This window comes from Phoca vitulina, unplaced genomic scaffold (genome assembly GCF_004348235.1).
Source record: "Phoca vitulina isolate PV1807 unplaced genomic scaffold, GSC_HSeal_1.0 scaffold2, whole genome shotgun sequence".
NCBI classification, from domain to species: Eukaryota; Metazoa; Chordata; class Mammalia; order Carnivora; family Phocidae; genus Phoca; species Phoca vitulina.
Genome location: NW_022589705.1, coordinates 47,790,459 through 47,810,667, shown reverse-complemented (window position 1 = coordinate 47,810,667; position 20,209 = coordinate 47,790,459). Strand labels below are relative to the sequence as shown.

Sequence of the window (20,209 nt, the reverse complement as noted above, 5' to 3'; positions counted from 1 at the left end):
GGCGGTGGGCGGGATTGGGAGATAAAGAAGAAAAAAAGGAAAACAAAAAACAAAAGGTGGAGCCCAGTATTCATGGAGCCTGCATTTGTTTGCTTGTTTCATTGGACTCTTGACATCAGCAGGCTTATTATAATGTAGAATAATGCCCAGTTCCTCTGCAAAAAGACCACTCCAGAGGTTAAGGAAACTGGATTCCTGTTCCTGCGTGACTTTTGGCAACTGACTTCATCTCTCTGGGTCTCAGTTTCCTGAGGTGCAAAAGGGAGGCCTGGGCTGATTGGTCTCTAAGGGCTCCTCTGGCATGACTTGCTGCGGTGCTGCCAAAGGAATCGGGATCCACTTTGACATTTGGTGTTATTCCTGAGCAAGCGTATTGTCTGAGGGCCCCCTGGAACAGTGAAACCTGAAACAGAGGGGCTGGTTAGGGACCTGGAGTAAACGACTTCCTTCCTGGAGAGCCCGAGCCTCCAGGAGGCTGTGCATAGGGAAATTCCAGGCCATCTGGCTGTGAGAGGGCTGCAGTCATCTACTAGTGTTCTGGGACATCACCTTCCGGAGATAGCGTTATGTCATTTGATAGCTCATTATGACCTGGAAAACTCCGCAGTGATCCCGGGGGTTGGGGGGAGGGAGACATGGAGGTGATATTCATACCAAGACTCAGGCCTTCTTTCCTCTTGGTCTCCACAGGAGGTCCCCAGCTGCTGCTAGTCAGCCATCTGTCTCCAGAGTCAACCTGCAAGGTAAGCTGCCTCATGAGTCCTGGCTCCATGTTTCAAAATAATCAAGGTGCCATTTGTGCGGAAACTTCTTTAGGATAATAGAACTGGTTTGTTTATGGTGGCCCTCTAAAGTCTCCTGGTGACTTTTTTCAAAGGCATAGTGGAGCTTTCCTTCATTCCATGTCAAACCAAATGAAAAGCAGTATTGACTATTTTTCCCATCATGCGCACGCCTGGGTTTTCAGGGTGTGATGGATGTGTGGTAATAGGGCTTCCCAGAAGGGAGGCAGGAGGCGGAGCTCTACTGATACTGCAACTTCACCTCGGCTTGCTGGCCCCCCCTAAACTCCAGGACAGCTGACTTCAAAGGCCCTGAGGGGCCCCCAGGTTGGCCTGAGCATCCCACAGGGTATGTTAGTGGTTTTCCTCCTAGCGTCAGCTATAGGTCCCACTTGAATCTACATCCTTTCCAGGTGTGAAACCAAAGACTTTTCCAGGTCACAAATCATTTCCCTTGGAGGTCATCCAACTTTGTTCCTCAAATGTGTGTGTGTGTGTGTGTGTGTTTTAAGAAACCCAACATCTCATCTTTCAGTGCCATGCATATGCTTTCCATGGGGAGTTGAGAGGTGTGGAGGGGCAGGGCCACCCTGAAGGAGCCCCTTGGAGATATATCGAACAGTAACTGTACTTGACGTAAGATGCAACCAGTTACAAGTCCAAAATGGAGTTTTCCACCTTGAATCTGTCCCCACTAGTGTGGCAGTGGACCTGAGTAAAACCACAGGAGAAACAAGTCAGATGAGCTCTGTTGAGACCGCCTAACACCAAACAGCACTGCCTGGAACACTTCTCTCTTTCCAGCTACGCCATTCCCTTTGCTCGATACTTAGCGATCTTCCTTCCTTGTATGTTGTGTTCTCTTGCTGGTATCACAGCCACGAGGATAAGGGAAATAATATAAAAGCCCAACTTCTACAAACAAAGGAACAAAAACATAGATTCCATTGGCTCATTGGCTTCGGAAGTATTTATGGTACACACTTTTAAAAATATTTTTATTAGAAAAAAGATTGAGAACAAGAATCAAGGTGAAAAGAAGATATTAAGTAAAAGTAAGTTTGCCTCTAGAGCCTTGTGATAGGAAACAGAAGAAAATAGTACTCCGTCCAGGGGCTTCAAAAACATGGTGTGCTGATGTACTATTTCCTTTAGATAAAAGGAAACTAAATAGAGTGTTTTAACATATAACCGGTATTACATAGTTGGAGATCAAAGGAGGTGGTTTTGAAACTCCTATCATTTCATCATATTAGCTTACCAGTGAGACACCATTGCTCACATTTCTGTTAGTCAAATGCACGAAGAAGCTTTTGACATCAATTTGAATATTTAAACTGTTTTCTTTTTCTTGTAATAAATACTGACAAACATTAGGAGAATATGTGATATTTATGGCTCTATAAATTAGCTCATTAGCCAGAGATGTTGTTGGAAAGATCATTTTGTGATTATTGGCACAGTAACTACAGCTTGGCATAGGGATTCTTTTGCTAAATTCTTTTAAAACAATGGAGCGAAGAAATGACAATACCACTTAGGCAATTTGTTTTTGTCTGTCTTTGTGGCAAACTACAAAAATTCTGGCTTTTCATCGGGAAGAGAATGTAGTGATACCAATTATTACGTAATTATAGGTTTCAAAATCTCCTTAACGCTTAACCACAGCCAGAAAAGGAAGGAGGACACACACATCCTGTGTTTTGTTCTTATTATCAGCTTAAATAAGTCAGGCAGATTTTTCCTGGTATTTTAATATTTATCAGCATGTGACAAAGAGATGTGTTTAAATAGAAACTTTAAAAGGGAATGAAAAATAAGTAGCTCAGAGCAAACAGAATTGAAAGCTGGAGTGCTGCTTTAAAAGATGATTTTTCATGATAATAAGATCGGGTTTTCACTTATTATCACTAAAGTTGAACTCATGTATTTCCATTGAAATCTGTAATAAAAGATAGAAGAATCCCATGATCATTTAAACACATTTAGCAACAATCCAGTTTGTTAGGAAAGCCTGACTGACTTGGGTAACTGTTCTTGGATAAAAAGCAAGTGTAAGAGAGACAGAGACAGAGAGGGAGAAAGAGAAAAGCCAAATATTTTTTTAAAAGGCTTTTTTCTCATGCATCTGAATGAAGGGGATGCAATTCATTTCAAAAGTTCCTTGTCAGAACCCATGGTTAAATTGGTACATTTGCTCTTACAAATTAATCAGTAACAAATAATTCATGGGGGAAATTAAAGCAAATCACTTAGTCTTCTCGCCGTTTAACCAAGGTTACTCTTTTCAGCTCTCGCGGTACAACGCGAATTTCCCTCCTCTGCAAAGACATCCCAATTTTTTTTTAGAAAATCAGTGTAATTGCTCCTTTTTGTGTGCTATGGCAACAGTCCCATTCTAGGTTATATTGTAATTCATGGCTAATGTGTCTCTTGCATTGGAGCACCTTGAGGGCAGGAGCTGTGCCTTATTCATCTCTTTATCATTCAAAATCATTTGCATAGCTATTTTCACATAGTAGGAAGACAGTAAATCTTGATTTGGCCAGAACTGCATAAAGTTTGAGTTTATCTGAAGAAAAATGTTCATAAATGAAATTTTAATAATGAGTTAATATTTTTATCTCTATGGCTATGAAAAATATTCAACTGTGGCTTTTTTACTATGAAAAAAACATCAGCTATTGCATTTAAATGAAAAGAGGTTTGAAACACTCTATAACAGCATATATATGTATTTGTGTGGTCATGTGGGTTTTGGATAAAAAGAGTTAAATACAAAAAGTTGGCATTTTTGCACTTTGAGTGCAAAGCCAGAGTGAAGTAATTGAGAATTTAAAATGCAGAAAGTATAGCAGCATGGAAATGATATGTTCCTGCTTTAAGGAGAAAGATGCACCAAATCCTCCCGGGAGTGTTGAAAATGCTAATGCTGTGGAGTGTAGTGAACATCTCGATTTTTATCACATTTTGCCTTTCCACAAGCAGGAATTCCAGGCCTTTTCTGCATGCTGCATCAGGATTGGAACAGAAAGAGGAAAAAAATAGAAGAAAGAGCACTCCAAAACAAGGCAGGCTTCTATCATCTGTACACATTCAACATGGAAACTGGAAGTCATTTTTAGGATCTCAGGCCTCAAACAGAAACAGAAAAAAACAGATTATTGAGGAAAATCAATGTGTGTGTGTATGTGTATGCGTGTGCACGAGTGGGCAGGTGACTGTGTGTGTGTATGTGTGTGTGTAGGATAATTGTCTCACTTTCCCACCCATTCTATCCCTTGCCTTTGCATGTCTCTCAATAGTGAGTACAGATATGTCATGGGAAGCAAGAATTTCCTGAAAGGATAAATCACCAAGTGTTTACTGCCTTTACAAAATGACTCTTTGCTTTACAAAAGGATTAGAGAAGTAGTCCTTTTAATGGCCAGCACCTCTGATTCATATAAATGTGACTTGATTGATAATATATATTGTATATACAATGTTTCAGCAGGTGAATTGTTGTGTATGGTGGGAGATTCTATATTAATCTTGTTCTAAAAATTTAACAATAAACATATTGAGCAAGAGCATCACCAATATAACATGTCGGATGACATGAAGAACAACCTCCACATCCATGGGTCATTGGAAATGACAGCAAACCATGCCACGAAGATGATTAGAAAATTGCCTGAGGACTTCAGGCCAGACTGCAGCAGACCCAGAGTCTCTCCCAGCCTAAGTCTCCAAAGCCTTGGTTTATGGTGGTGTTAAGGTGGTTTTTAACACCAGTCAATTAGATGTTTTTCAAGAAAAGCCTGTATATGGAGAAACAAGATGTGGTAACAGAGGACTTTCCAGTATGTCTGAAATAGGTTGGCCTAAGTGAGAAACAGACTTAATTTTTTTCAGTGCTCATGGGAATCCCTTCCTTCTCTTATGTGTCCAGGCCATTCTAGGGGGAGGAAATAATGCTTTACTAGTTGATAAAACAGAAGAAGGGGCTTTCTGCTAAGAAGCCTATTTCTCAGTATGAGTTCCTCCTATATCTTTACTTGATTATGAATATCCCCTTGAAAGTTCATGGGGGTGTGCCAGATACAGGGTCTGTTCGAGGAATGGACAAGGGGCTCAGAGAGTTATCTTGGATTCTAAGAATTTCTGAAAGTCATGACATTGACTGAGTTTTCATTCTTTGCCGGAGCCGCCAGGGCCTGGGATGAGAGATGGACTGTGTGTGCACTAGTAAAGGGCTCTCTGAGAACCACAGCAGTGGCCTGTGTCAGATGGCTGGAAATGAAGCCTGGCATAAGCACGACGTTTGCTTGGTTTCTACATTAAGCAAGAACTCTGAGGCAGGATTACAACACTGTGGACAAATACGAATAAAATCAATTGTGTTACCAAAGGCCGCAGCCACGCAAGACAAAGGAGAGACTAGGGGGGTGGGGGGCGATAACCAAAAAAAGAGAGAGAGGGAAAAGAAGAAGGAGAAGAAGAAGAAAGAAAGAAAGGGAAGGAACAAGGGAAAAAACTAGAAATATCAGAGAAGTTTTTCATTAGTGCTCTGATTGTCCTGTGGCCTGAATTATTGGGATGATTGCCTTAATGACTCACCTCAAGTGTTTAAGCAGCCTGCATACAAAACAATAGGCAAATGCACTAGAAAAGCCCCAGTAATTCTGGGAATAATTCCCCAAACGGTTGTTTTATAAGAACTGCTTTTGTCTAAAATAGCCCTCTTCTGAACATTTACCCCAGAGCATCAACATCGAGCTATTTATATTGATCTGCAGTTATTTCATATACGTCTAAAATTAAGTGTGGGTAGTTGCAAAAACATTGACAAGTCAACTAAAGTGTGAATAGTTAAAACGTTACCCTTGAGCAAACATTGCCAGAAATAGAGCCCTGCTCATTAATGGCTATTTCACCGGTTCAAAATTAATTTCTAAATTTAGTGTGACTGCTTCTTCCTATTCAATGGAACCAATGAAACCTGCAGCATCTAATCTCCCACTTGCTGCCTAAAGCCTTGAGTCCGTTCCGCGTTGACTCCACTTCATGTTTTTGTGCTGCTGAGAAACACCATCCACCCACACCCCCCCCCCGAAAGTTGGAATCATGCATGTTAGTAAGTATTTCAGTTATGCTGTTGACGTCAATGGAGTCATTAAATAGATTGCTGGCCCTCCCAGAGGCAAATCACTGCCAGGGACCTAGATACAGACACGTTTTTTTTACAAAGACAACCATCAGGTTTTGCTATAGCAGTAAGCCAGAGAAAGGGAAAAGTTTATACTGTAGCAGACCTATCTCCAAACACAGTTTATTTTTTTCTTTTGCATTTTAGTTCCGGCCTTTCTTTCTCTTTGGTTACAGTAGGCTCAGGCGATGCCCAGATATTGTTGCCTCGGTGTTTTGTGTGCAAAAGCATCTCCTGTCATTGAGACCGTGAGGGGCGGCACCCCACTTCTGAAAACGTGTCTCACCTTTAGCTCTACACAGCCCATCTTGATGTTTATTTGGTGGCATAAATCGTCTGGGCAAACCACTATTGTCTGCCAGTAAGGCTGTGTTTGACATATAGTTCCCTGCATAAAAGGTTTCTTCTGAACACGCACGCACACGCACAAGCACACGCACAACTTTGTCCTTTCTGCCACTTCTGTCCGCTGGTGGCCACAGCCCTTCATCTATGAATCAACCTTTATGCAGCCGCACGGTGCTGCGGCAGCGGGGCTCTGAAGCAAAGGGTGGAGGAGGAGGCTAGAGAGAAAGATTCACTTCTCTCAGCTGCCTCATCTGCAGAGCTGCCGCAGGAAACAGGAGGCTGCCCACGTGCCTGTGTCCTCCCAAACCCCAGCTGCTGCCTCCCTCAAGCCTGGTCATGCAGCTCCCAGGCATGTGGGAGAGAGCCCTTCAGGAAACGTCTGTCTCCTTCTGGGTATTTCTGACAGCTCTATTTACCTGGACAGCCCCAGGAGTCAGAGCCAAAGATTTACCTCACACCTGGACACCTCTCCCTCCCAGGCTCAGAGTTAGGGAGCCATCTTGAGCAGACAGCTTTCTTCAGATCTGGTCATCGGAACCCACCATGTTGGTTTCAGCTCTCATCTCCCTTTCTAACCGGCGCTCCCCTACTCCAGCACTGCCCCATTTGCTTATCAGCTCGTGTGTGTATGTGTATATACACATATTTATATATATGTTTGTTTTTCTTTTTTTATTTAGTATGTACATAAATGCCAGACATCTGACCACCGTTGGTAACCCCTTTTGGTTCATCTGGAGGCCTGGATCTGTCCCCCCTCCACCGTTGTTCCTTCTCCTATATTCCTGGCCCTGAGTAGTGGCTTCAGAGTCCATCCTTTATCTCTCTCTTTACCTCCAACAGCCAATTCTTGTAGCTGTTTCTCTAATCACCCCCTACCCCCTCCTCCTTAGTTCAGTGCTTCATCCCCCCATACCTAAACCATTATGTTGGTCCTCCCACTTGATCTATTGTCCTCGGGCCTTCCCCGTTGCAATCCACCCTCTATCCTGGTACTAGAATTACTCTTCTAAAACCCAGTCATAGTTATTTGCTTAGCTGGCTATCGTTTGCCTTCAACACAGGATCCCCACTTTTTACCAATTCCTTCAGAATTTTGCTCCTAATTCCTTCTTTGTTCTCATCTTTCACTTTAAGCCCCATGCACAGCTGATGGCAGAGATGCCCTGAACGTACTGTCCCTTAAATATGCCAGGCTCTTCTTGCCTTTCTGCCTTTGTACATGCAGTTCCCTCTGTCTGGGCTGCCTTTTCCCAAAAATATCACTCACATATTCAGCTCAGGGATATTCTTCCATTGTCAAGTGAACCAGTTCTTTCCACTCACTGATTCTTGGATTCTGAGTCAGGATTCAACTAAATACATAGTCTCAATCCAGATCCTGATCTATAGCACATGCTTAGTAAATACTGATTCCTTTACTCATTCCCATCTTAAAAGTCCGTTCCTTATCCTTTAAGACTCAGCATATATGCCATCTTCTGTATGTGCTCCCTGCAGCTCATCCAAAATTACTCTCAATTATTAATTATTATCTCAAAATCTCAATTATTGCACTTGCCATATTATGCTGTATTTATTTATTTAATTTTATTCCCTTTTAAACTAAGATTGTCTCAAGTTTAAGTACTAATGTTTTTTTTTTATATCCCCAATTTATAGAACATGACCTGGAATATAGTAGATGCTCAGTAAATCTTTATGGACTGAACAAGTACAAATGAGCATATGCCCATGCCTGAATCAGAAAGGATTTGAGAGCTCATATTTGGCTTGTCTAAATATCTTCTAGCTCTCAGGCATGTATACAATGCTGACATTCCTGGCTAATCTTGACTACATGTAACTTTTTTTCACTTGAAGTAAGCTCTTTCTCATCCATTATTCAGGCAGTGTTAAAATAAATATGATAAAAGTGGCAGTGTTAAAATAAATACAATAAAAAATGACTAAATGTGACTAGCTTATTATTCTGTATTATCTCTTAGTGCCAAGTACAGTGCCTCGCACAAAGTAGGTCCTCAATTAGTATATTGAATTGAACTGGGCTGGGAATCCCCGGGCCAATACCTTAGACAAATTACTTCTCTGAGACTCAGTTTTTTTGTCTAGAAAGTGGACATTTTAATATTCTATCGTGTAAGATTGCTGTGTGGGTTAAATGAGAAAAGGTATTCATGTAGTGGTTAAAAGTAAAGACTCTGGAGCCAGACTGCCCCTTTCAAATCCCAACTCCATTAGTATGTGGCCTTGGGACAAATGACTTAACCTCTCCATGTCCCAGTCTCCTCATCTCCAAAACCTGGATAGAGATTTTACAAACCTCATATGTTGGTTGTAAGGATTGAATGTGTGAACATACAAAAAGCACTTAGAAAAGCTCCTGACACTTACAAAGGTGTCAATATTAGTATCATCTTATTAATCATGTTATGCAACATGTTTCCCACAGCCCGCAGCCCATAGCAGGTAGTCAGTGTGCGGAAGCTGAGAGCCCAGGCCTGCTGGCATAAGTAGGGAACCAAAACAGAAAGTCCTGTGACAGATCTGTCTAAAAGGTTCTGATCTACTTCCCTTTTATAGGAATACAATCTAGAAGGCAAGCTGTCTTTGAAGTTTAAGATTCGTTTTCCTTGAAACCATAAAAATCTGATTATATGGAAATACATTTGGAGCTGAAGGTAGGACACCATACGAGGATGGCTCTTTCTCCTAAAGACAGATTGCAGAGAACGCTCAGTTAGGACTCTGATAAACTGGATCATAGTTAACTGAGAGCTTTCTCTTGCATAAGCGTGAGAGGACTTCGCTTTATAGGATAGAATAATTGCAGCTCTACAGCTCATTACAGTTGTATTTAAATACAGTGTTCAGGGCTTGGTACCTACCTGCACAGATACAGGCTTTTCAACTCGGGGAGCTCAGCAGAGATGAGCAATGGAAGCTGGTCCAGAGCTTCCCTTTGCAGAGAAGACAAAGCTTACTAGCAGAGGCCAGCCTAGGGGAGGGCTTTGACTTCTTTTGGAAAGGCTCTTCTGCCCTCTCTCAGTTTCTTCTGAGAATGGGAAGGCCCCCTCTTACCCACCTGCTTCTTTCTCTTCCCTTTATTGGGAGGGAGGAAGAAAAGAAGGAGGTCAGGGTTGGCCTAGAGAAGGATGAACATGGATGTTGGGAAATGAAGGAGGAAGGAAAAGAACTTTCTAAGTTCCCTGTTTTCTCCCGCCTGCATCCCCAAAACCACATGATCCTTGGGGGCAGGGTGAATTCTGCTTGCTTGCTTCTGATCAACCCCTGGCCAGCACTTTATGGAGTTGCCTTTAGAGCTGTTCTCGGAAGCCAGAAGCATTTCAGGGAACAGTCTTTCACCCAAGAGAAGGGAAACAAAGCAGGGACTGTCTCCTTGAAATAGAGAACAGGCAACAGAACTCACTGGATCTTTTTCTTAGTTTATTGTCTTGACTTACTCCCAGCCAGAGCTGTTGACAAGTACCAAACGTCACGCCTCGGAGTTTTGTCTACTTTCCTGCCTCCCCTTTGGCTGTGTGCGTGGCGTGAGGTGGGGCCATGGCGATTATCCAGTCCGTCTGATCCGTGGAGGCAGCCCGGTCAGTACTGCAGTCTTTGCCCCTACCCCCTGACTTGTGCATAGACTTCACGTTTCTAGGGTCTAGTCTGGCTAGTACTGCTTGCCTAGCAAAGCATAGAATTTCAGAAGCTCACCTGCCTGCCTCTGAGTGCAGGAGAGGAAAAGAACTAGAAGTTATTCAAGTCCTGATATGTGCCAGGCACTGGGCTAGGCACTCTGCATGCATGATCTCACTTAATTCTCAACACTGAACTGTCCTGCAGATTGTTGTCCTGATTTCACAGATTTAGAAAAGGAGGCTCAGGGAATGGGGTCTTCTCAAGACCACATAATTAGTGACAAAGTCAGAACTGAAACCTAGGTCTGTATTTCTTGAAAAACACATGTTCTTTCCTCTAGTCTAGACCACGCTGTCCCTGCCCCGCCCCCATTGTAAACCTCGGAAGTTATAACTGACGGAACGGGGGATGGTGAGCATTTCACAACAGGAGAGCAAACAAACATACTAAATTACCTACAGCCTTCATAATTACTATGTAATAATTCCCTTTAATTCCTTTGTTATCTATCCATTTTATTGTAAGTAATAAAAAATGTGTAAATCTTAAAAGAGGTGTCTCATATATGCCCATTATCCATTTATTAATTTATTCCATAAATGTCTATTAGATGTTTACTGTATATGCGGCGCTGTGTTAGACACTGGAGATCGAATAGTGAAGAGAAGGAATTTAGAGCCTGACCTCGTGGGCCGTATAGCCCAGGAAATATTAAGAAAATAAACACAAGATTACACATTTGATCATTATAATGAAGAAACATACACAATACTATAATATTGCCTCACCTGTAAAAATGGGAAGAATACTAGTACTTACCATTAGGATTGCTGTAATAGTTAAGTAAGCTGTTATACGTAAAGCATTTAGAATACTGCCTACCATCTAGTATTATTTAGTGTTTGCTCTAGTTATTATTATCATTAGTTATTATTGGAATTAATGTAGATTAAGGGACACGGAAGGCCTTTGCAAATGACCTGGAATTTGCGACCTGAACACTGAGTGGGAGCTGGGTGGGTAGAGACGGTAAGTAACACTTTCCAGGTGCTCCAGCCTGAGATCTGGATCAACAGGGTGGTAGTGAAGAGCAAGGCCCAAGAAGCTGAGAAAGACGAGGTTGAGCAGAGCATTTGTAGGCCATGGGTGAAACGTGTAAATTTTATTCTTAATTATGTGGGAAGCCATGAAGGAATTTTGAGAAGAAGATTGATGTGATCTGATTTGAATTTCAAATACAGCACTTCTCCCTGGGCCACAAGTCTGGGCTGCTGGCCCCTCCTGTGGGCTCCCAGGGACATGTGCTTTCTCTGGCGCACTACTCGGCACCTGCCCCTTCCATCCACCTCGTGGCTAAGCAGGCGAGCTCTGGATCCAGACTGGCTGAGTTTAGTCCTGGTTCTATTCCTTTCTTTCTGTAGGACTATAAACAAGTAGTTCCACATCTCTGGGCTTTCATTTCCTCATATCTACAATGAGGATAATAATGAGACCTTCAGCAGAGAATCGTCGTGAGAGCTAGTTTAATATATGTAAAGGGTTTAGCACAATGCCACACACAGAAAGCACTAGATAAATGTTAATACTTTTTAGTGTATTATAACTGCCTATTTTCTTGATTACTTACACCTCTACACTGTGTACTCAGTGCCTGGCACAGGGCAGGTGCTCAAAAAATATTTATTGAAAAACATCATTGAGGGGCGCCTGGGTGGCTCAGTCAGTTAAGCGTCTGCCTTCAGCTCAGGTCATGATCCCAGGGTCCCAGGATCGAGCCCCCTATGGGGCTCCCTGCTCAGCGGGGAGTCTGCTTCTCACTTTCCCTCTGCCCTTCTCCCCACTTGTGTTCTGTCTCTCTCTCTCTTTCTCAAATAAATAAATTAAATCTTAAAAAAAAAAAAAGAAAAACATCATTGAAAAGAATGGACAGTGAAAGAGAGGTAGTGCAATGAATTGTAAGTAAAAGAAGAGAAAGAAAAATGGACTTCTTTGAGTTGGGGGTAGATTCCGATGAGGGGAAATTTGCTTATGGGGACAGAGAAACTGAATGACTTTGCAACTGCCCCGCTGCTCTAGCTTTGGGGAACTTGAAACAATGTCCATGAGACAAAAATATGTTTCAAGATCTGTGCTGCCAATCTGGACTGCCATCTGCACAAAAAGAAAATTGGGCTCCTGCAAGAGCTGCTGCATTCCCTCAGGCTACATGACTATCTGCCTGGAAGGCGAAGGTGAAACCTCCAGAGTTTTCCATTTGCTGGCTTTGGAGGACAGTCCCGCAGACTAAGAGCATGACACTGTGGCTTCCTTTTCAACCCTGCATTGCTAACAGAGGCTCAGTTCTGTGAAGTAAACCCACACCTTCAGTGTGATGCATAAGCATTGGGAGAGGCTTTCCATGGCTTTGCATCGCTGGGGGGTCTTAGGCTTTCAGTGGCAACCACTGTTCTACATCTCCATGCAGAGTGCCTGTCCTGACAAACAGTGAGTCCCTCAGATCGCCCCTGTGCCAGTTGGCTGCCGTGTGTGTGTGGGGGGGGGCATGCATGCTGGTTATTTCTTCTTTTCTCATTGCAAATTTAACCAGTCTGTCTCTCTTCACCTGGAGATCATTTCTAGGCTTCCCTCTGATTGGCTGTTTTCTCTATGCCCCTCACCCTTCCAAACCACCTTCCCTCCAGGCCTCTTAATCTGACTCAGAAACTTACCTATGGAAAGCCTTCTACAATTAGTCTTGCTTATTGTAATAATGGCCCACTCTTTATATATGGTATTGGGGCATACATGTCCTGTGTTGATTTTTAAAAACATAATTGTTCGTTATGCCCTTGGCATATGTTCATCCATTTATTTGGGGTTTTGTGTGTTCCATAAGCTAAACATTTTTATTATGGCCTGCTACCACGGAGGGGAGAAGGGAAGTGCTAACTTGAATAAGACTCAGAATCTGATCTTGAGTTTGCACCATCTGGAAATAAAAATGCAGAGTGAAAGGTACCTGGAGATACAGACCATATCAGTCAGGATTGTCCAAAGAAACAGAATCAGTGTGAGAATATATATACATATATTTATGATTTATTTTAAGAATTTGGCTCATGCAATTGTGGGGACTGGCAAGTTTGAATTTCTGGAAACTCAGGCAGGAGTTAATGCTGCAGTCTTGAGGCAGAATCTGTTCTTTTCCAAGAAACTTGTTTTTGCTCTTAGACCTTCAACTGATGGGGTGAGGCCCACCAACAATATTGAAGGTGATCTCTTTTACTTAAGGTTCACTGATTATAAATGTTAACCACATCAACAAAATATCTTCACAACACCTAGATCAATATTGTTTAAAAAGCCAGGTACTGTTGCCTAGCCAAGTTGACACATAAAACAAATCATCAAAAGGACCAACCAACAAATAAATAAGCCTGTCCTGGGTATCAGACCAGAATTATGCCCAGCCCTACACAAATAAAAAAATATAAGATCCAGGAGAATAAAAATCTTTATATTCCTTCTGCCTAATGGAGACTTTACTTCAAAACACGGCAAAATAGCCATTCTTCCCAGCTCACAGAATTGTTTTGAAAACCATATGATGGTTTGAAAGACCACAAGGGCAACTTGTTTGTATTTTGAACACCCCGACAGTCCCCAGCAGTGGCGACACACCTACTAAATGTTGGTGACACCACAGAGGCCCCACATTCTCACCATTCTCTCTGCTGAGCAGCTGCGAGAGAAAAGAAAATCTTGGGCTTCAGCTCTACAAGAATGCCAGTCATTCTGTGCCCTGTGTCTGGAGACCACAACCTATTACTGCAAACTCAGTGGCGAGAAATATCTCAAAAAGAGGTTGATTTAGCCAGAAATATCTTAGAGTGAGGTGAGCATCCCCTTTATGTATATAGTACTTGTTTCCACAGAAGGGGGTCTAGAACATTCATATATTCTTGAGGAAATTTGAGGTCAACCCCATTCTCTAGGTCATCTGTGAGACACTCTCTTTCACAAACATGGACTCTAAAACCTCCTCACGCCCGTGCTTTCTCTGCATCTTGTGTTCCTGCCACTGAGAACGCACACATCAGAGATGACACCTCTGGCCCCTTTTGCTGAGCACAGAGCCTCGTGTCCACCACAGCGCCCAGCTTCTGGTCTCACCTCCGCAGTCCACATCTCAGGGGGATCCCTGGGTACTTTACCTGTGAGCCAGGTGGCTCCCATAACCACCTCTGTCTGGAACATCTCACACCTATGATCCTGCCTTCAAGGTGCAATTTCCTCCTCACCTCATTTACCTTTTGATAAAGAATTGCTCTCAGCAAATTATTAAACTGAACCAACTATGGATGCTTTCTGGCATTCAAGGCATTGCCATCTCAGCTGGTTCTTTTTACCTCAATTCCTGCCTTTTCTCCTGATCTTGAGTCAGTGGTTTTACTCAAGTTGTAGGCACACTTATCTTTACCTCCTCTTTTACTGCAACAATGGAATGTGCTCCTTCTATTTCATTTTCTGATTTTGTTGGTGGGATTACTTACTACCCCCTACTCCTCAGGTTTCTATGGAGGGGAGTCACTCCGATTTTTAGCAGGGAACCATGTTGGGGAAACATGCCCTTTTCCCCATTCTGTGTTGTCAGGGAAAAGAGCAGAGTTACACTGGGTAGAATTTGTAGCGGAGACCATTTTTGCCTCAGTGAACCATTTAGCCCTCTAGAGATTTGGCAGAAAATGGAATGTGTTTCCCTGGGAGGTGGTTCATTCTGCGTGTCCTGTTGGAAGAGCACGTCTAGATAGATGTAGAAAGTTTAACATGAGATTCTCTTATTCAGAAGAAGGGCAGATTCAGCCAATTCTGAGATTTTCCCTGCATTACGAGCCTATATGATAGAACAGTGGTTGGACAGATCAGTTTCAGTGCTACACTAGCCCCAAAGTGTTTTCTTTGTTTCCAAAGGATGCACTCTAAAACGTTTGTTTCAACCATAAAACATGGGGGAGAAGTGTTAACATAATATTAAACCCCTGCTAAGTATGAGATTTGCTATTAGGAATTACAATGAGATCTTTTCCTCATCAACAACCCTTTAAGAAGTCATTATCTCGCTTTTCTTAACCAACGAAACCATGCCCCGGTGAGGGCAGCTACTAATATAAAGACACTCAGCTAGTAAGTGAAAATGCTAAGATTTGAACCCTGGCTTGTTTGGCTCCAAAGATACTTGGCACTTGTCCTCTGTGCTGTTAAATACATAAAGTGCTATAGGTCATGGCCACACAGGCATCTGTCTTCAAGGTACATACACACCCTTGAGGTCATGTTTACGCCTGCTGCTCCAATCATACTCAGCGTTCTCTGGACAGTGCCCTCCTTTTCCTGTGCTACATTTAATCTACTCTTTTCTCCAGATTCTAGAACTATAGAGAATTTAAAAGAAAATGTGCTTCAAGCCTTTCAGGGAAAGAACTGAGCCAACAGGGAGGTGATAGTGACTTTCTCTCTTCCGGGAATAAGTCCCCTTCACTGAAAGGTATTTTTGGTATTGAGTAGGACATCCCAACAGGGAAAGAAGGCAAGAGAGAATTTTTAGGACGTAGCAGAGCAGTGGGAGACTTATCTCCAGAGCATTACTCACTGCTTAGAAGATGTCCCCAGCCTCTGACATCACAAGGAGAGAGAGTTAGATTTCAGATCTGTAGTGAAACTGGGGTGTGCCTCTCTTGAACACAAGGAGGCAGCTGTCCAATTCCAGGCTGGCTCTGGAAAGTCCCGTTTTGAATAATTTGCTTCTGATGGTGTTTTGTTCAACTTCTTTACCTCAAGTGAAACTCTGTGACTTAAACGAAAGAGCACTGAGCTGGAACTCGGGAAACTAAATTTTAGTACCAGTACTAACCAGGTGTGTGACCTGAGGTAAATCTTTTAACCTCAGACTTAGTCATCTTTATTTTGAATTAGTTTTGAGTCTTTGCGGGTAGAATCCAATCTTACAGAGCCTTCAAATTTCCAAAATGGCTCTTGGCCCAGAAATGGTGAGTGTGTGGGTGTTGGGGTGGATAATTTTTTGTCAGAGAAGAAATAACCCCGAAGCTAGTTACTGGTGAATTTGGAGTTCAAGCCCAGGTCTCTGGTCTGGCTCCTAAACCTGGGCTTCTTCCACCCTTTCCTACCCTGACATTAGGCCATATTATTGTTGCGTAACACAGTGTATCTGTATTCTTTTCCTACTCCCTGTCAGCCTTGCGGTTGGCACAGTTTAATGGCAAATGGTCACTGAGTGGTTATGAGTGCTGGGGAAACAGAAATGGAGGGGACATGGCCCCTCACTGAAGCTTAGAAGCATTCTCATGGGGAGTTTCTGGAGCCAGACTGCCTGGGTCCCAGTTCTACTACTTATTACACTAATTACTTCTGAAACCTTCCGTAAACCTCAGATTCTTCATCCTCATCTTCTCATCTTTAATACTTTCCTCTTAGACTTATTATGAAAATTAAATGAGTTATTTCATATAAAAACGCTTGAAATAGTGCCAGTCATAGAGCAATGACTGAATGAATACATAGTTGTCATTATTGTTACCACTATATATGTTGGGTAACTCCCTTACACCAGGAGTCTTAGAAGGTTGTAACAGGGTCTTGTTCATTGGCACTTAATAAATGTTTGTTGGATCCAATTATTTAACAACTATTTACAATGCCTGTACTATATGCAAGGCCTCTGCTGGATCCTTGTTAGAATCTGACCACCTACTTAAGAAAAGTCACCGTGGGGGCGCCTGGGTGGCTCAGTTGGTTAAGCAACTGCCTTCGGCTCAGGTCATGATCCTGGAGTCCCGGGATCGAGTCCCACATTGGACTCCCTGCTCAGCGGGGAGTCTGCTTCTCCCTCTGATCCTCCCCCTCTCATGCTCTCTGTCTCCCATTCTCTCTCTCAGATAAATAAATAAAAAATCTTTAAAAAAAAAAGAAAAGTCACCGTGTTTTAGAGCTTATAGAATTTGCAAAATTTTTCTCTTTAGCTATTCCTCTCTTTTTTTGTGTGGCTCTTGTTTAGAAAGAGTTAAAGGAAGGAACTGGGAAGAAAATATTCTACATATATTCTTACTGACTTATTCAGATAGCCATTTGGAGGAAGTGGAATTAACAGTAGGCCAATGGGAAGATTAGAATCTTTTCTTTCTTTTTTCTTTTTTTTTTTTTTTTTGATCGAGAGAGCACAAATAGGCAGAGCGGAAGGCAGAGGGTGAAGGAGAAGCAGGCTCCCCGCTGAGCAGGGATCCCAATGAGGGACTCAATCTCAGGACCCTGGGATCATGACCTGAGCTGAAGGCAGACACTTAACCCGACTGAGCCACCCAGGTGCCCCTAGAATCTTTTTTAAAGAAAAAAACCTCTTTTAGAACTCTGATGTCAGGCAAGAGAGTACTACCTACTTTTAATGGGTTATCTGTGTCAGACAGAGAGAGCAGCTCATTCTGTCATTCACTAACCCTCTCATTCATTCATTCAGCATCGAGTGAATACTCACCATTACACGAATCGGGCGTTGTGCTGGGCAATGGGTATACAGAAATGAATAAGACACAGTTTCTTCTCTGGAGGAGCTCACAGTCTTGTGGGGCAGATAAATATAAATGGATATACAATACAGTGTGATAAGAATTTGCCTAAAGCACAAATAAGGTGTTCTAGGTACACAGAGGAAGGTGGGTAGTGAGGAACAGGATTCTACCCTAGGTACTCTCTAACAAGTAACACTGTGTTGCTATACCTGGGAATTTTACAAATGACTTTTGTTGAATTCTTAAAAATTAGTACTTCTCATAGCTAGCTCATTCGTTACACAGCCGAGTTTTTTTTTTCCCTTTTTTTCAGTCATTTCAGCTCAAGTCAGTGTGTTCATGAGTACCTATTATAACTGAGTGCCTTAGGAAAATACAGGTTAATTTTAACCAGAGTCACTAAGATGAGGAAGTAAGAAGGTATAGGAGGTATGACTTGAACTCTGCCTTGAAGGATGGGTAAAAGTTCATAAGGCAAAAGTGAGAAATACTATTCAAGAACTCAGATCATGCTCCAACAAAGGTATAGTGGCCCAAAGAGTGTTGGCTGAGTTTTTGGAATGAGAGTCATCCTGGGGGATTCATGAAGAGAGGATAGGGTGGAGGTATGCAGTAGGAAATTAGGCAGGAAAGATCAGTGGGAAAATAATAGGAGGCTTTGTATACCTAGCACACAAATCGAGATTTTTATTTCTTGTGCAGTGAGGTGCCCGTGGTATTTGTTCTGCAGGGGACTAAATTAGCAGAGCTGTGCTCCTCAGGATGCTTAGTGTGGTATTGGCCATGGTGGTAGTAGATGATGCTAGGCTTGGAGTCAGAAAACATCAGAGAGAATTCCAGTTTGTCCATCGATTATCTGTGTGGTCTTGAGTGAGTTGGTAACCTTTCTGAGCTTTATTTTAACCTCCTCACCTGCACAGTAAACAAGTAGAAACGTCCCACAAAAGAGTAGCAGCAACAACCACAACAGCAATTTTCATTGATCATTATTCCTGGTGGCATTGGGTGAGGCCATTTCTATGTAATGTCTAAGCATCGGACAATTCTGTGAGTTAAGATGTTAAACATAAATGTACCATATGGCCTACCACTTCCACTCTTTGGTGTATATACAAGAAAACTAAAGACATATATCCAACACAAAGTCTTGAATGTAAGTCTTCTTAGCAACATTATTTATAATAACCAAGAAGTAGAAACAACCTAATTAGGTCCATCGCCTGATGAATGGATAGACGAAAGAAACTATATCCATACAATGAAATACTATTCATCAGTGAAAAGGAACAAACTAAGAAGACATCCTGCATACGATATGGATGAACCTCAAACTACTCTTCTCAGTGAAAGAAGCCAGACATGAGATATCATATATGGTATGATATCATCAATTGTGTTTTATTTACATGACCTATCCAGGAAAAGCAAAGAGATAAAGACAAATGTGGGGAAGGAGCAGGAGACAGGATTAATCATAAAAGTGCATGAGGAGTGATAAAAAACGTTTTAAAGCTGATTTATGGTGATGGTTGCACAACCTAGCAACCTAGTAAATCTACTAAAAATTATTGAATTCTACACTTGAAAAAGTAAGATGTATTTTTGTAAAATAAGCCTCAATAAAGTTATTTTTTAAAAAAAACAACTCTGTGAAGTAGGTTCTGTTCTTATTCACACTTTACAGATGAAGATATTGACTTTTCCAAAGCCTCCATTAAAAAGTAGTGGAGGGGCACCTACCTGGGTGGCTCAGTCGGTTAAGCATCTGACTCTTGATTTCGGCTCAGATCATGATCTCAGGGTTGTGAGATTGAGCCACCTGTTGGCTCTGTGCTAGGCATGGAGACTGCTTGGGATTCTCTCTCCCTCTACTTCTGCCCCTCTCCCACTATGTGTGCTCTCCCTCCCTCTCTCTCTCTCTCTCTCTCAAAAAAAAAAAAAAAAAAAAAAAGTGGAGTGATGTATGTGTTAACTAACCTCACTGTGGTAATCATTCCATAATATATCCGTGTATCAAATCATCATATTGTATACCTTAAACTTACACAATGTTATATGTCAATTATAGCTCAATAAAGCTGAGTGGAGGGAAATAGTAGAGCTAGGATTGAAAACTCTTTCTGCCTGATTTTGAGCCCATGCCCTTGGCTACTGTCCATACTGTCCCCTTCTTTATGTTACAACGTGGTTGCGACAAATAAATTAAGCAAAAGATACATATTTGATCACAGTATGCACAGAGCAGGCATGTGAGTGACTCTCAGTAAATCTTAGCTGATGCTGATTTTTGGCAGCTGTTGGCCAGATGGTTTGAGTTGGAGTAAAAGCTATACAGCAATCCAGGCAGGAGGCACCAGGATCATGCCCAGGTAGCTTACTCTCCGGAGGAAAGAACAGGAGATGTAGAAAAGGAAGCCCAGCTAGGGTTATGCTCTTACTCTTCACATATTTCAACTTCTCCAAACAACCAGGTGGGACGCTTGGCTCTATTATGAGAGAAGACAAAGAACAGAAGTCTTTCTTTCCTTCAGTAAACAGCTGACACACGTTCCCATCATAAATTTTGTAATTCAGGATGTAAAACCAAATCCAACAACCCAACCCAGCCAGAAGGTTAAATCAATAAGTGTTAAATAAATAACTGTAAGGGTTTTTTTCTCCTCTGCCCATGAGTCTCCACTGGA

At 42.1% G+C, this 20,209-nt stretch overlaps 1 protein-coding gene across 6 annotated transcripts in view; it reads left to right on the top strand.

Annotated features, from left to right (window-relative positions):
• Nucleotides 1-20,209, top strand: part of PDE4B (phosphodiesterase 4B) — a 522,167-nt gene that overhangs the window by 421,679 nt on the left and 80,279 nt on the right. For 5 of the 6 annotated variants that reach the window (XM_032426911.1, XM_032426902.1, XM_032426934.1 and 2 more), the window contains one exon: nt 691-743. The exons of the other annotated variant lie outside the window; for it this stretch is intronic. In XM_032426911.1, coding sequence (XP_032282802.1) covers nt 691-743 — 53 coding nt within the window. The remainder of the gene's footprint in view (nt 1-690; nt 744-20,209) is intronic. 6 annotated transcript variants of the gene reach the window in all.